Here is a 15,765-nt window from a genome sequence, read left to right as displayed (position 1 = left end):
AATCAGATTGCAATGTTTAGGGTGCATGTAAACTGTGCTGTCGTAATCGGCAATCAGATTAAATTCAGTCGGATTGAAAAAAAAATAGTGCGTGTAAACATAAGTGATGGATATAGCAGAGGAGATCACAGACTTCTGTGTATCCCAAGTCAATTTTTGCATAATTTTTGATATTAGAGCTTGGTTGTGAATGACATACTAAAAATGTGTTCACATGTGATATTTTAACTTGGTGGTCTTTTATTACGTTTTGATCCAACTTTTGAGAGACAGTTGTTTAAGTAATATTTGTTTTGTGTTTTGTTTCAGTGTTTGTACGGCTGCTATGTCCACTCCTCCATCATTCCCACCTTTCACCGCCGCTGTTATTGGCTGCTACAGGTAAGAGTACTCACTAACAATCACTACTGTATGTCTCTCTCTCGCTCTTTCTCTCTCTCTATCTCTTCTGTGTGTTAAACGCAAGAACAGTCAGAGGGCATTAGATGTAACTGAAGGCATAAAAACATTTGTCAGGTTGTATTTGCAGCCAGAGATGCTCATTTTAGCTATGAGAGATGAAATCTTGCTATTGTTGAGCAAACATCTGAGATATCTAATCAGAGATTTATTTAGCTAGAAGGCAGGTTCAAACATCAGCACCATACAGTTATGAGAATCTATTATTATGTGAAAGAGAAGGATGTGTGTGTGACAGAGAGAGAGCGTGTGATGTTTCTTAAGGACTTGTGTGCTATTATGGGCGCTCTTAAAAATAAAGGTTTATTTATTTATTTATTTATTGGTATGGCTCTATAACATCTAGAGAGCCTTTCTGTTGCAGGAAAGGGGAAACGGTTCTTTAACTGGTTCTTTCAATGTTAGTTTGGAGACCCCTGAAGTTAAATAATAATCCAGAGTTGGAGATGAGCTATAGGCGAGGAGTATGTGTCTTGTTTTGAATGTAACATCAGTGGAGGTTTGTGACCTTGAAAAAAGGTTTCTCTGAAAACACTTTTCAGGCGGCCCTCAGTCAGCTGGTGCTTCACACTGTGTCATTTACATACAGAAAACAGTGACTTGCCAGCTAGTCCACTTCCCTGGATAACTAGTAAAGTAGTAAAAATGAGTAGTTATGCATAAACAGTTGATAGTCTGTTATTTGTGGGTACATGTCTGTGTGTAGAAAGGCAAGATGTTCAGTTTTAGGGAGTGTTATGGAGCATGAGGGGTGAGACAGCAGAGAGTTACAGTAAGACAGATCCGTCCGTCTGTCTCTCTGCGCTGATCCTTCCGTCTGTCTCTCTGCGCTGATCTGTCTGCAGCCCTGCGCTGATCAGTCTGTCTGTCTGTCTCTCTGAGCTGATCTGTCTGTATCTCTGCGCTGAACCGTCCATCTGTCTTTCTGCAATGATCCGTCCATCTGTCTCTCTGCGCTGATCCGTCCGTCTGTCTCTCTGTGCTGATCTGTCCGTCTGTCTCTCTGCACTGATCCATCTGTCTGTCTGTCTTTCTGCGCTGATCCGTCTGTCTGTCTCTCTGCGCTGATCTGTCCGCCGCTCTGCGCTGATCTTTCCGTTTGTCTTTTTATGCTGATCCGCCCGTCTGTCTCTCTGTGCTGATCTGTCCGTCCGTCTGTCTCTCTGCACTGATCCGTCTGTCTGTCTCTCTGCGCTGATCCTTCAGTCTGTCTCTCTGCATTGATCCGTCTGTCTGTCTCTCTGCGCTGATCCTTCCATCTGTCTCTCTGCACTGATTCTTCAGTCTGTCTCTCTGCATTGATCCGTCTGTCTGTCTCTCTGCGCTGATCCGTCTGTCTGTCTCTCTGCGCTGATCTGTCTGCCGCTCTGCGCTGATCCGTCTGTCTCTCTGCGCTGAACCATCCATCTGTATCTCTGCGCTGAACCGTCCATCTGTCTTTCTGCGCTGATCCGTCCATCTGTCTCTCTGTACTGATCCGTACATCTGTCTCTCTGCGCTGATCCATCTGTCTCTCTGCACTGATCTGTCCGCCGCTCTGCGCTGATCCTTCTGTCTGTCTCTTTATGCTGATCCATCCTGTCTGTCTCTCTGCGCTGATCCTCCCGTCTGTCTCTCTGCGCTGATCCTTCCTTCTGTCTCTGTGCTGATCCTTCCGTCTGTCTCTTTATGCTGATACGTCCGTCTGTCTCTCTGCACTGATCTGTCCGCCGCTCTGCGCTGATCCTTCCGTTTGTCTCTTTATGCTGATCCGTCCTGTCTGTTTCTCTGCGCTGATCCTCCCGTCTGTCTCTCTGCACTGATCCGTCCGGTCTGTCTCTCTGTGCTGATCCATCTGTCTCTCTGCACTGATCCGTTCTGTCTGTCTCTCTGCGCTGATACTTCCGTCTGTCTCTGTGCTGATCCTTCCGTCTGTCTCTTTATGCTGATACGTCCGTCTGTCTCTCTGCGCTGATCCGTCCGTCTTTCTCTCTGTGCTGATCCTTCCGTCTGTCTCTTTATGCTGATCCGTCCGTCTGTCTCTCTGTGCTGATCTGTCCGTCTTTCTCTTTGCGCTGATCCGTCCGTCTGTCTCTCTGCGCTGATCCGTCCTGTCTTTCTGTCTCTCTTTCCAGATGTGTCTGTCTCTCCACAGTCTGGCAAAACTATCACTGAAAACTGTCTTGTCTGTCTCTCTGCACTGATCCGTCCATCTGTCTATGTGCTGATCCTTCCGTCTGTCTGTCTCTCTGCACAGATATATCTGTCTCTGCGCTGATCCATCCATCTGTCTGTCTCTGCACAGATCCGTTCGTCTGTCTCTCTGCGCTGATCCTTCCGTCTGTCTCTCTGCGCTGATCTGTCTGCAGCTCTGCGCTGATCAGTCTGTCTGTCTGTCTCTCTGCGCTGATCTGTCTGTATCTCTGCGCTGAACCGTCCATCTGTCTTTCTGCAATGATCCGTCCATCTGTCTCTCTGCGCTGATCCGTCCGTCTGTCTCTCTGTGCTGATCTGTCCGTCTGTCTCTCTGCACTGATCCGTCTGTCTGTCTGTCTTTCTGCGCTGATCCGTCTGTCTGTCTCTCTGCGCTGATCTGTCCGCCGCTCTGCGCTGATCTTTCCGTTTGTCTTTTTATGCTGATCCGCCCGTCTGTCTCTCTGTGCTGATCTGTCCGTCCGTCTGTCTCTCTGCACTGATCCGTCTGTCTGTCTCTCTGCGCTGATCCTTCAGTCTGTCTCTCTGCATTGATCCGTCTGTCTGTCTCTCTGCGCTGATCCTTCCATCTGTCTCTCTGCACTGATTCTTCAGTCTGTCTCTCTGCATTGATCCGTCTGTCTGTCTCTCTGCGCTGATCCGTCTGTCTGTCTCTCTGCGCTGATCTGTCTGCCGCTCTGCGCTGATCCGTCTGTCTCTCTGCGCTGAACCATCCATCTGTATCTCTGCGCTGAACCGTCCATCTGTCTTTCTGCGCTGATCCGTCCATCTGTCTCTCTGTGCTGATCCTTCCGTCTGTCTCTTTATGCTGATAAGTCCGTCTGTCTCTCTGCACTGATCTGTCCGCCGCTCTGCGCTGATCCTTCCGTTTGTCTCTTTATGCTGATCCGTCCTGTCTGTTTCTCTGCGCTGATCCTCCCGTCTGTCTCTCTGCACTGATCCGTCCGGTCTGTCTCTCTGTGCTGATCCATCTGTCTCTCTGCACTGATCCGTCCTGTCTGTCTCTCTGCGCTGATACTTCCGTCTGTCTCTGTGCTGATCCTTCCGTCTGTCTCTTTATGCTGATACGTCCGTCTGTCTCTCTGCGCTGATCCGTCCGTCTTTCTCTCTGTGCTGATCCTTCCGTCTGTCTCTTTATGCTGATCCGTCCGTCTGTCTCTCTGTGCTGATCTGTCCGTCTTTCTCTTTGCGCTGATCCGTCCGTCTGTCTCTCTGCGCTGATCCGTCCTGTCTTTCTGTCTCTCTTTCCAGATGTGTCTGTCTCTCCACAGTCTGGCAAAACTATCACTGAAAACTGTCTTGTCTGTCTCTCTGCACTGATCCGTCCATCTGTCTATGTGCTGATCCTTCCGTCTGTCTGTCTCTCTGCACAGATATATCTGTCTCTGCGCTGATCCATCCATCTGTCTGTCTCTGCACAGATCTGTCTGTCTCTCTGCATAGATCTTTCTGTCTCTTTATGCTGATCCGTCCTGTCTGTTTCTCTGCGCTGATCCTCCCGTCTGTCTCTCTGCACTGATCCGTCCGGTCTGTCTCTCTGTGCTGATCCATCTGTCTCTCTGCACTGATCCGTCCTGTCTGTCTCTCTGCGCTGATACTTCCGTCTGTCTCTGTGCTGATCCTTCCGTCTGTCTCTTTATGCTGATACGTCCGTCTGTCTCTCTGCACTGATCCGTCCATCTTTCTCTCTGTGTTGATCCTTCCGTCTGTCTCTTTATGCTGATACGTCCGTCTGTCTCTCTGCACTGATCCGTCCGTCTTTCTCTCTGTGCTGATCCTTCCGTCTGTCTCTTTATGCTGATCCGTCCGTCTGTCTCTCTGCGCTGATCTGTCCGTCTTTCTCTTTGCGCTGATCCGTCCGTCTGTCTCTCTGCGCTGATCCGTCCTGTCTTTCTGTCTCTCTGTCCAGATGTGTCTGTCTCTCCACAGTCTGGCAAAACTATCACTGAAAACTGTCTTGTCTGTCTCTCTGCACTGATCCGTCCATCTGTCTATGTGCTGATCCTTCCGTCTGTCTGTCTCTCTGCACAGATATATCTGTCTCTGCACTGATCCATCCATCTGTCTGTCTCTGCACAGATCTGTCTGTCTCTCTGCATAGATCTTTCTGTCTCTCTACCCTGATCCGTCTGTCTATCTGCACTGATCTGTCTGTCTGTCTCTCTGTGCTGATCCGTCTGTCTCTTTGCCCTGATCCGTCCTGTCTGTCTCTCTGTGTTGATCGGTTTGTCTCTCTGCGCTGATCCTTCCGTCTGTCTCTCTGCGCTGATCCTTCCGTCTGTCTCTCTGCGCTGATCCTTCCGTCTGTCTCTCTGCACTGATCCGTCCGTCTGTCTCTGCGCTGATCAGTCCGTCTGTCTGTCTCTCTGTCCAGATGTGTCTGTCTCTCCACAGTCTGGCAAAACTATCACTGAAAACAAGCTGCATCAATCAAAGTCGACAGGCAATAATTCACTCCATGAAAAACACGCACACATGCAGGAAGAAATGCAGTGAGAATCTGTACTTAAAATGCAGACCTGCACACTGAAGAAGATGAAGCTAGCATCACTAATGTTAAAGAGTCACTAATGTTCAACATATTCAAGAGTCTCATTAAAGCACAGTGACGTGACAACAGTGTGTTCAAATGAAAATAGAAGCAGCAATGGTTGTGTGTGTGTGTGTGTGTGTGTGTGTGTGTGCGTGCGTGCGTGCGTGCGTGCGTGTGTGCATGCTGTCTGTCTGTGTGTGTGTGTGTGTGTGTGTGTGTGTGTGTGTGTGTGTGTGTGTGTGTGTGTGTGTGTGTGTGTGTGTGTGTGTGTGTGTGCTAGTCTGAATGCAAGTACAGTTAAAGTGAAGAAAAATAAATAAAATATTCGAGCAAAATGACAAGAAAAAAATTAAGCAAAAAGAAAATTTGTGGAGAGAATTCAGAGGTGATAAAGAGATTCTGAACTGTTGAATTTCTCACTGTTTTGTGCTCAGCTGGGCAAGTAAGAATGATTGATTGGAGATAGAGAGAGAGAGAGAGAGAGAGAGAGAGAGAGAGAGAAAGTGTGTGTGCGTGCATGTGTGTCTGTCCACATTACATAAACACAGTAAAACTAAGAAACAACACACATACATGCTATAAACTTTCATCTTTCCTTTTGTACACCTGCCAAATCACAACCAGATTCCAATCACAAATGTTTGACTTATGAAACACTGTTTGCTAGATATGAATGTTATGTGACAGGATGGTGTCTGCATACAGATTCACATTACTGTTGAGCATCAGTCTATCATAGGACTCTGACTGGCATGACGTCTGCTTTCTAAATGTCTAAAGTCTCAGAGAGAGAGGGAAAGACTGAAACTGTACATGACATTTTTTTAAAGCAGCTATAAGGAGAACAGTCTTTAAGTGAATGCCGTGAATATGTTTTGATTCATAATAGGTACGCTGTGTTGCAGGGACTTAAAGAAAAAGTATGACTGTAAAAGTGCCACTGTCAAATAACCAAAAATAACCAAAAATGTAAATAATCCAACATCCGCTGCTCAAAGAGATTTTCAAAGAGGCCACTGTGCCTTTAATCCTTCTTTATATAAATTACTTTTAGGTTAGGATATTTAATTTCTCCTTTACGTGATAATCGTAAATACGAGTTTCCTAGGTAATAATTGCATGTGAACGCCCTCTCATGTCGTGTTTACCTGTGGGAAGTGAAATAATTTTGATATACAAATTCCCGAGATGGGTTTCTGCTGTGGTAGTTGTGCTTTATTAGTTTTTTCCAAACAGCTTTATTTCCTTGACTTATAGTTAAAATAGTAAATATTGTGTTTAAGTCATAGACTGTAAAACATTAATAGTGTCCGTCCATCTTGGCAGCGTGTCACTCCTGAATATCCGAAAATTGGCAAAGAGGTGGGACGTGGGTGGACCTAAAGTGACTGGTTGTTGAAACCACGCCCACCTAGCTCGACAAGAGTGACTGCTGTGGCAATTCACTTGTCACTCAAGTGGCCACACCCTTTATTATGCAGAACTCAATATAATTTAAATTGATGAGTTACAAATACAAAAACACTTTTTGCACCGGGCTGTAACCATATTAATTTCTGCTGTAAAGTTGGGCATTTTAACACGGGGTCTATGGGGATTGACTCCCTTTCAGAGCCTGTCTGTAGCGGCCAGTCGATGGAACAATTTAAATCACTTCCGTGTTTTCTTCGCGACACAGACCGGAAGGTTGCCCCTTGGTTTAAATACGCCAGTATGATCCTTGCATCCTCCATTCCTTTCCGACAACGAGGCACCTGAACACATCAAGCTCGCAATCACGATTTCAGAAGTGTGAATTATCTCATTTCCAAAAAGGGCATAACATGCAATGTCAAAACTGTCGGTCAGGAAGTTGTTTTGTATCGTTGCATTGATCATATGAAAAATATCAGAATATCAGCCATAAGATAAAATAATTAAAGTGAATAAAATATTAGTTCTTGTTGACACCAGACTAGATAAACATATAAAACTGTAGATATAAAAGTGAGTGTCACTCAGCTTCCATTAAAGAGTGTGTGATGAGAGAAACAGATACAGGTGTGTGTGTTTGTTCTGATAGATGCTCATTGATTTATACTCGGCACAGCGTGCTCACTTGCAAGGTTACACCGCAGTGATTGGTGCCCGTCACAGCGAACAGAAGACTACAGAGCTTTCCGATAGCCCGAACACACTCACACACGCTTCATTTAGGACTGTCAATCACATCCGTCAAGGTCAGTCTTTGTACCGCCGTCACTTTAGTCACAGAAATACTTTACCAAACTTAGAGGCTCATGAGACGGCACTAAATAGTAATATATTTGCTTTAACCCATCCAACGTGGTGCCCGTGGGCACCAGGTTGCCCGCATGGAGTCTTTAAGTTGCCCGCCAAAGAAAATTCTATTAATAGCTTCAATTGTAATATTTATTTATTACATATATTTAAGCTTGGCTTCTTTTATGTATGTTAACATTTTAAACAATGATAAAACATCAACAAGTAAAATAAAATAAAATCAACATGTAAAACAAAAAAGTTTTGAGTAGACCATATCAAAAAGTAGCCCTCCAGATTGTTTTATCCGTTGTGTTAGCCCTTGCTCATAAAAAGGTCGGAGACCCCAAATGTTCGGCTGGAGAATACGCTAATAAATGCATGAAACATAAAAAGAGAGAAACAAATAATGAAATAAGGCAGAAAAAGCCACAGGTGATGCATGCAGTTGTGTGCACAGTTTTTGTCAGTCCGGCAGGAAAAATGTAGCTTTTGGAGATCAGTGAGCATTTCTCAGGAATAATGAAGTAAGAGATTTGCAAAAGGTTGCAAGGTTTTGGGAAAGAGTGTTTGTTTGAAATAAGCAAGTCAATGAGATCCTTGGGTATATCTTTATTTTCTTTTTAATTTCATATTTTCTAATCTCTAAATTCATGTTAGAAAAGTGAATTGTGATTGGTCTCTGCATATTATTTAAATAGCCGTGTAATGGGCAGCTAATGGACAAATAATGCAATATGAACCAGACATACTCTGCCTATACAAGACTCACACTTATATAATTTAGCGCACTGAAGATGAGCTTTGTATCTCTGAAGGCTGTGTGATATGATTGCTGTCGAGTCTCACTGGCTGTGTTTTGAATCTTTCTGTATGAGATTGTTTTAAATGCATTTACAGAGCATTAAATGCACATCACACGTAGGGTGGAAATGCAGAGAGTTGATTTTATTTTTCCCGACGTGCGCCAGCATTTTTTCTCTCTCTGGTTTTCTTCCTCAGTGCCTTCTGTTTTGATTTCATCTCTTTTGACAGCCTGTTGAAATTGTGACCACAGTCTTGTATTGCAGTCGACCCCTCCATTCACTTCCATTTCATGCTGTGTAAAGCGCAGCTATTTGCTCGATCCTCTGGGCTTCGGAAAGCCGCGCAGAGGTCCTGCTGGTCTCCGGTCAGTACACATCACAACAGCTTAATACAACATAAACATTCACCCTTAGTTCAACGACAAACACAAGCACTCATGATGCTTAATTCAGATCCGTCATGACTGTGTGTTCAGTGACAGGGCGTCTCAATTGACTTTTTGAAGATGAAATCAAACCTGAAGAAATTGCTTTTATATATCTGAAATCAATGAAGCTTAAAGGTCACCATCAAATCAAAATATGAGTTTTGTGGATTTTAGTTGATCAAGTCTGCGGTCTATTCTTAAACTGTACTAAATATACTGAGCAAAATGTGAACAATTATGATCTTGGCGACACTTTATAATAAGATTGTATTTGTTAACATTAGTAAATACATTGGCTTGCAATGAACAATATAGTTTTTTTGTATTTATTAATCTTTGTTAATGCCAATACAGTTGTTCATGATAGTTCATTGTGGATTAACTACACTGTTTACACAGATATTGTCTTTCAATACTTAAACACCACTTAATATTTGTGTTTCGGACATATACGTAAAAATCATTTATCTTTTAAATGTATTCAATTCATTAAACTAAAACATTCAAGTGAAATTAACTTAAAATGATTAGTACACACTTGCAAACAATTATTTAAAAAAAAAATCTTAGTATTTTTGTCTTGTTTTCAGTAAAAAAAAAAAAATTAAGATGCTTTTTCTTGATGAGCAAAACAACCCAAGAAAATAAGTCTAGTTTTAAGACCAAAAATATAAAATTTAAGTGAATTTGTGCATAAAACAAGCAAAAAATCTGCCAATGGGGTAAGCAAAAATCTTGAACATTTTTCTTAAACACTAAATTCAAGAAAAATTTAAGAAAAATTTGCTTACCCCACTGGCAGATTTGTTTTGCTTGGTTTATGCACAAAATCACTTAAATTTGATATTTTTGGTCTGAATACTAGACTTATTTTCTATACTGATTTTTTTTGCTTATTTTTTAACTTTTACTGAAAACAAGACAAAATACTAAGATTTTTTTTTTTGAAAATCATTTTTTTTGCAGTGTAGGGCTGCATAATGATTAATCACAACTACACACAAATTCATGTATAATTTTAAGAAAAAAATATTTATATTTACATACTAAGTATTTATATTTATATATAATATAAATTTATATATGAATATAAAAAATGTATACACATGTAAATATTTCTTAAATATATACATGCATGTGTGTGTATATATTTATTATACACACACATATATGATGTAAACAAAAACTTTTATTCTGCAAACGATTAGTTGATTAATGATTGTGTGATTAATTGTTATGCAGCCCTACTTTTTTATTAGTAAATGTTAAAATTAACATGAACTAAGATTAATAAATGCTATACAGTGCAAAAAATGATTTTCAAGACAAACACTTCTTAGTATTTTTGTTTTGTTTTGAGTAAAAACATCTAAAACATCTTAAATTAAGATGCTTTACTTGATGAGCAAAACGACAGAAGAAAATAAGTCTAGTTTTTAGACCAAAAATATCAAATTTAAGTGATTTTTGTGCATAAAATAAGCAAACAAATCTGCCAACGGTGAAGCAAATTTTTCTTTTTTTCTTTTTTTTTTGAATTTTTCTTGAATTTAGTGTTTAAGAAACATTTTCAAGATTTTTTGCTTACCCCATTGGCAGATTTTAAAACTAGACATATTTTCTTGGGTCATTTTGCTCATCAAGAAAAAGCTTCCTAATTTAAGAATTTTTAGATATTTTTACTGAAAACAAGACAAAAATACTAAGATTTTTTTTTTCTTAAAACTCATTTTTTTGCAGTGTAGAAGTTTTGTTTATTGTTAGTTTATGTTAGCTAATTGTTAACATTTACCACTTTGTTGTAAAAGTGTTACACTGATTGTCTCTTTTGTGGTATTTGTCTGATAATAATGACTTTTTTCCTGTTTGCATGTGTAAATGGTTATTTTTGTCGAAGAATTATTGTCTTTCCATTCCCCTAATACCTCTGATTATTTGTAGCTCTAGCTGTGAAAATTCAAGTGTAGAATTGGCTATTAAAAAAATCCAAACCCTTTGATATGTCAAGTCATTTGAAGGGGTCTTTGGCTGCAAAGGTACGAGGCGTTCAAAAGACAAACGTGCTTTAAAATAAATATTTCAGGACTGAAGCTCCCAGTTGGCAATGACTCTTAAACCCTTTAAAACTTATAGAGTTACACGTTTCCCTTTGAAGTTTAATACTGTTCTTCCCAAAAAAGTCACCTGGAAATGTGAAAGCAATGAGTTCACCAACCTTAAGCCCTGTCTGAACGCTGTGACACAAAAGCTTTCTTCTCACCGGGAAATCCTTTAGTAGAACGGAGACGTCCTGTGACCGCAGACTAGATAGAGGTGAAACAAACGCACACATTTGTGCACATCTACCTATCCTCCAGAGATGCTCGTGGCCTCACTCGAAGGAGGTCCTGAGACAAACACGGCACGTTATGGAGCCAGTGAGCCATTAGGGCCGTTTTCCCCTTGACCTCTCAGACAGGAACAGCCATTATTGCATTGCTCGAACAAAACCTCAAGGTGGGTTCAATGCTTCATAACCCAGCAGATTGGGTCTGAACGTAAAGCTGGAGAGGTGGTTTGTAAGGCTCTGTGTGCTTGAGAGACAAAATATAAGTCAGTATAAGTCAAGGAGCAAAGGGCTCATGGTCCATTAAATAATACATCCTTTCTAAAAGACCCGACAGGTCTGAAGCAGATTACAGGCCAGTTAAAGGCACTTACAGCAGTCTGTAGCCATCAACCTTTGACCCTCAGCCCACCTAGAAAAACTGGAAGACTCACTGTGCATTCACACCAGACGCGGAAAATACACGCTATTTGCGCATAGTTGGACGGGTGAACATTTTGAGTTTACTCATTTCATTTGTGCGTGTAATTCTAATTATTTGCCCTTGAATTTGCATCATGGGAGGGGCTTCTTTTAACTCCGCCAGCCATTTTTTGAAAAGTTGCACGCAAGCATTTTTGTAATTTTCACAAAATTTCACAAAATGCATTCCACAAAAAAAATTTCTATAAATACTGTATATAAACATACAAATATATAATATTGGTATTTTTCTTTAAAAAAAATTGCAAAAAGCTGTGCAAGGAATGAAGTGAAGGAATTTTGTTGTTTCACAGTTTAAAATTAGTAAAAATTTGCTTCAGTTTTTTTAAAATTGGCCATCTAGTGGATAATTGCGGTATTACAGATTTACATATAACCTCATCAGGAACACATTTTTTCATGCAAATGTTTTCTCTTAATTGACGAGTTAACCATCCAACACAGATACATCAGAGCCAGCAGGAAATATGTGTCCGAGATCAGGATGTGGTCAGCGGAGGACGCGAACACTGACGCTTGCTGGCCACATCTGGATCTCACGTTCGAATCTTTCTAAGCAAATGTTTAAGTAGGCGCTATCTTAATAATCGACTGCAGATTTTAATATTATACATATATATTCTCACCTGAAATAATCTTTAAATTACACTTTGTGTCAAAGAAACGGTAATATTGAGAAGCGACTATTCGAATTTATTAGGACATTGCTTAATAGCTCAAATTGAGTAAACTTACCAATGGGGCGTTTCCCGAACAGCGACGTAACTCGCTGCTGAACGACCATGGTACGATGCATAGTTGGAGAAACTAACCAGCTTGTCATGAAAGCATAGTAACTTTGTCGACATTCGTCGTTTGAACCATGTTGGTTCAACATAGTTGATGATGTCACATGGGAGGTGGAGTACTAATTAATCTGTTCGAATTGATTTAATGTCAGATTACTGCTTTAAATAATTTGTATTGCACCGGATGACTTATTTATTGTGATTTAGATCTGTTGTTCTTTTTAAAGATATTTAATTTATGCCCAAGTTCCCTCTTACATCACTCCTCCCAGGTATTCCCCAGGGTCTTAAAGCTCATAGGACTATTGCAGCGCTTTAATTCTGTTTACAAACTTAAAGACGTCGTAAAATAACATTTGTTTAGAATGATGGATATAGAATGTACTACATATTTTTTGCTTATTTTGTTCAAAAGCATGATCAACGTAAGTCTACATATTAACGACAGCTGGAGAGCTGTCGTTCAAACCACACAAATTTGCGATGCAGCTTGCGAATGTTCGTTTGAACTATGGTTTCGGAAAACACCAAATCGTTGAACTTTGTCAGTAGTGACGAAACTTACGACAGTAGTTGGCTAACAATGCTTTTGGGAAACGCACTCCTGATCGACCTCCTCACTCACTTTCTTTCAAACAAGATCCTTTTAATTCCTGTTTCTGTAAAAGTACGAAGATGTCTCGTACAGCGACGATGATTGTCCTCTATTGTTGTTTTGTATTTCTGCCTTCGCTCGTTTCCTGTAATCAGGTCATTACTAGAGCAAGCTCCTGATTGGTTAACACAGCACGAATATCCGCCACAGTTCAAATTTTACAAGTTGCGAGATTCTCGCAAATTATGCGTTAACCCTCAAAACGCTCAATTTCGCAATTAGACATCTTGCAGCATGATACGTGCGATGCAAATGACGCGTTTCGGTGAATGGTGAGCCGCGAATTCAGCTTTTTGAACGTTGACGCGTAATTTTAAAAATTAGAAATTTGCAGCATATTCTCACTGGGCCATTCACCCGAAACGCATAATTCACAATGCCACATTCGCGCGTATCATGCCGCAAGATGTCTAATTGCGTCTTTGCATTGACTTGACATGTAAATCACTCGCTTCTGGTGTGAACGCACCAATAGAGATGGTGAAAACAAAATAAAAGTCATTCAGTAAGAAATCAAAGTGGTTCTGTTACCAATAAATCTGGGTGGGTGGGTCTGACGCCCATGGGTTTTGCTACAGTATTGGTGTAAATTGTCTCTCTGTCTTGTGTTAGAGGATGAATGGTAGCCAATATCACAGAAGTCGTACAGAACATATACTGATACAGGAGCATCTCTAGACTTTTACTTTGTTGGGTTGCACCGTCAGGTCTTTCCCCAGAGAGCAGAGAGAGAGAAAATGAGAGAAAACAACAGCTGAATAACATCACAAAGGCCCCGCTGCTAATTGAAAAGAGAGCAAATTAATTACGGTAATGAAGCAATTAAAGGGCTGTCACACAACCAAGTCTCTCTTTTAGTCTGGTAAGCATTTTGTTTCTCAAGCGTTCCCCTGATGTCTGTGTGTAGAGGAGCACAGTGCTGCTGCTTCTTTTACCTCCTTATTTCTCCTTCATTTTCTCTCTTAATCTTGTGACACACACACACATAGCAGAAAAAGAACTGAAATATGATGCCAAATGTACTCCCCAATAGAGAGAAGTAATTGAATACCAGAAGGATGTCATATTATAGAGAAGAGGTGTTTTTAACCATAAACATTCGTCAGCGACACAGATATTTAAGATAACTTCTCTGACAGCGAGCTCAGATACGTGACACACTTTTGCTTTTATAAATTTGATATTTTAAACTAGACTTTTTCAGTAACTCAAGCATTGAAAACCTGCAGCAGTTTCTCTTTCTAGCAGACTTGGATCCATCTATCTTTGCATGAACTCTCTTTTGCACTTTAAGTCTCAGTATGTATCACTGATGTGCACAAATTAGACTGTGTTTTGTAGACGGTTACAAATGGACATTTATTTTCCTTTGTGCACACAAGGATTGATGTTTTCCTGTCAGCCTCTTCATTATTTCTCTTTATTACATGGCGCCCTGGAATGCTTAATTCTGATTGGCCGGTGGCCAGTTTTTTATCAACGCTCATCCGGGTACAGCGAGTCATTTTGGCAGGTGCAGTTTAATACTTTCAAATAAATGCAATATAAATATGCTTAATTTATAACATAAGTGAGAATATATGTATGCATGATTAAACCAAAAGCATGTTCATCTTGTTTGAACTTTGAAGTTGTTTGGTGTTGTTTTGGCTTAAAGTCACTAGGATTTTTTTTCCTTGCTGAAAGCAGACGACTCTGGAATGGAAACGTGCCAGATTCGCATTGAAGTCTGTAGCTCCGGTGCGGATCCGGCCCAGAATCGTCTGCTGTCTGGCAGTATTTCATGTGCACATATTTAGCTGTGTAATAAGCAAGATATCGTGCATCTACTCAGTTGTTATCGCAAATAGATTTCTTCAGGATAATACAAGATACCCAAGACCGCTCCTACATTGTCTGCATGTGTATGTTTGTGTGTGTATGTGTGTAAGTGCGTGTGTGTGTGTGTGTGTGTGTGTGTGTGTATATTGTTTGAAGCCACACACATCAGTGTTTCTCTCTTCTGTCCAGATGCGAGACAGCAGTGTTAGTGATGTCATCAAAAGCAGACAACTTCAAAAACTTCTGTCGGTTCTTTTATGTGGCTCTTAGGGGCCCTAAAAGAACAGAAATGAACTCGGAACAGAGAATTTTTATATTTTCTTGTTATCGTTTCTGTCAATACTGCTTTGTATTGATTAAATGCTTTGGCAGTTTTGTATAGAAACGGTTATGCCAATAAAGTGCACAGAAAAAAACTAAAAGACTGAAAGAAAGAAAGAAAGGACCTTCATCTCAGCTTTATTCCTCTACTGGGCCCAGAGATATTGCATCTGAAAGTGTGCATTTTATTTATTCTCCAAGTCTAAAGTAAAAAAAACAGAACATGGTGGTGTTATTTTCACGACAAATTACTGTAATTCATTACAGTATGTCATTCCACTACACAAGTACACATTCTGGTTTCCTTTTTTATTAAAATCATATATTTAGTAAACATAACAATTGTACTTTACGATGAAATGTTTTATACACTATAATTGTACACACAAAAAAATTGTATACACTAAAATTAAAGGTACCACAAAGGTTCTTTGTTGAGTCATTTAACATCCACAGAAAATGTCTGTCTATAGTGGTGAAAGGTTCGACAGCCTATAAAAAGGTAATAAAGAAATGGTTATTTTTTGAGAATCTTGAACTTAAAGTTTTTGGGGGAAACTAAAATATTTCTTGGATGGCATTGCTGTGATGAACACTTTTTAAGGATCTTTAGATTTGGAGAACCACTGTGTAGAGTTTTAGCGGCATCTAGTGGTGGGGTTGTGAATTGCAACTAACTAACCTCTTTCG

The 15,765-nt window shown here is 40.5% G+C and overlaps 1 protein-coding gene across 10 annotated transcripts in view; it reads left to right on the top strand.

Annotated features, from left to right (window-relative positions):
- Nucleotides 1-15,765, top strand: part of camta1b (calmodulin binding transcription activator 1b) — a 375,185-nt gene that overhangs the window by 315,583 nt on the left and 43,837 nt on the right. For all 10 annotated transcript variants that reach the window (XM_055183906.2, XM_055183913.2, XM_055183908.2 and 7 more), the window contains one exon: nt 310-381. In XM_055183906.2, coding sequence (XP_055039881.2) covers nt 310-381 — 72 coding nt within the window. The remainder of the gene's footprint in view (nt 1-309; nt 382-15,765) is intronic.

This window comes from Misgurnus anguillicaudatus, chromosome 14, assembly GCF_027580225.2.
Source record: "Misgurnus anguillicaudatus chromosome 14, ASM2758022v2, whole genome shotgun sequence".
NCBI classification, from domain to species: Eukaryota; Metazoa; Chordata; class Actinopteri; order Cypriniformes; family Cobitidae; genus Misgurnus; species Misgurnus anguillicaudatus.
Note: the sequence above shows the minus strand (reverse complement) of the source record. Positions and strands in the feature narration are given on the sequence as shown.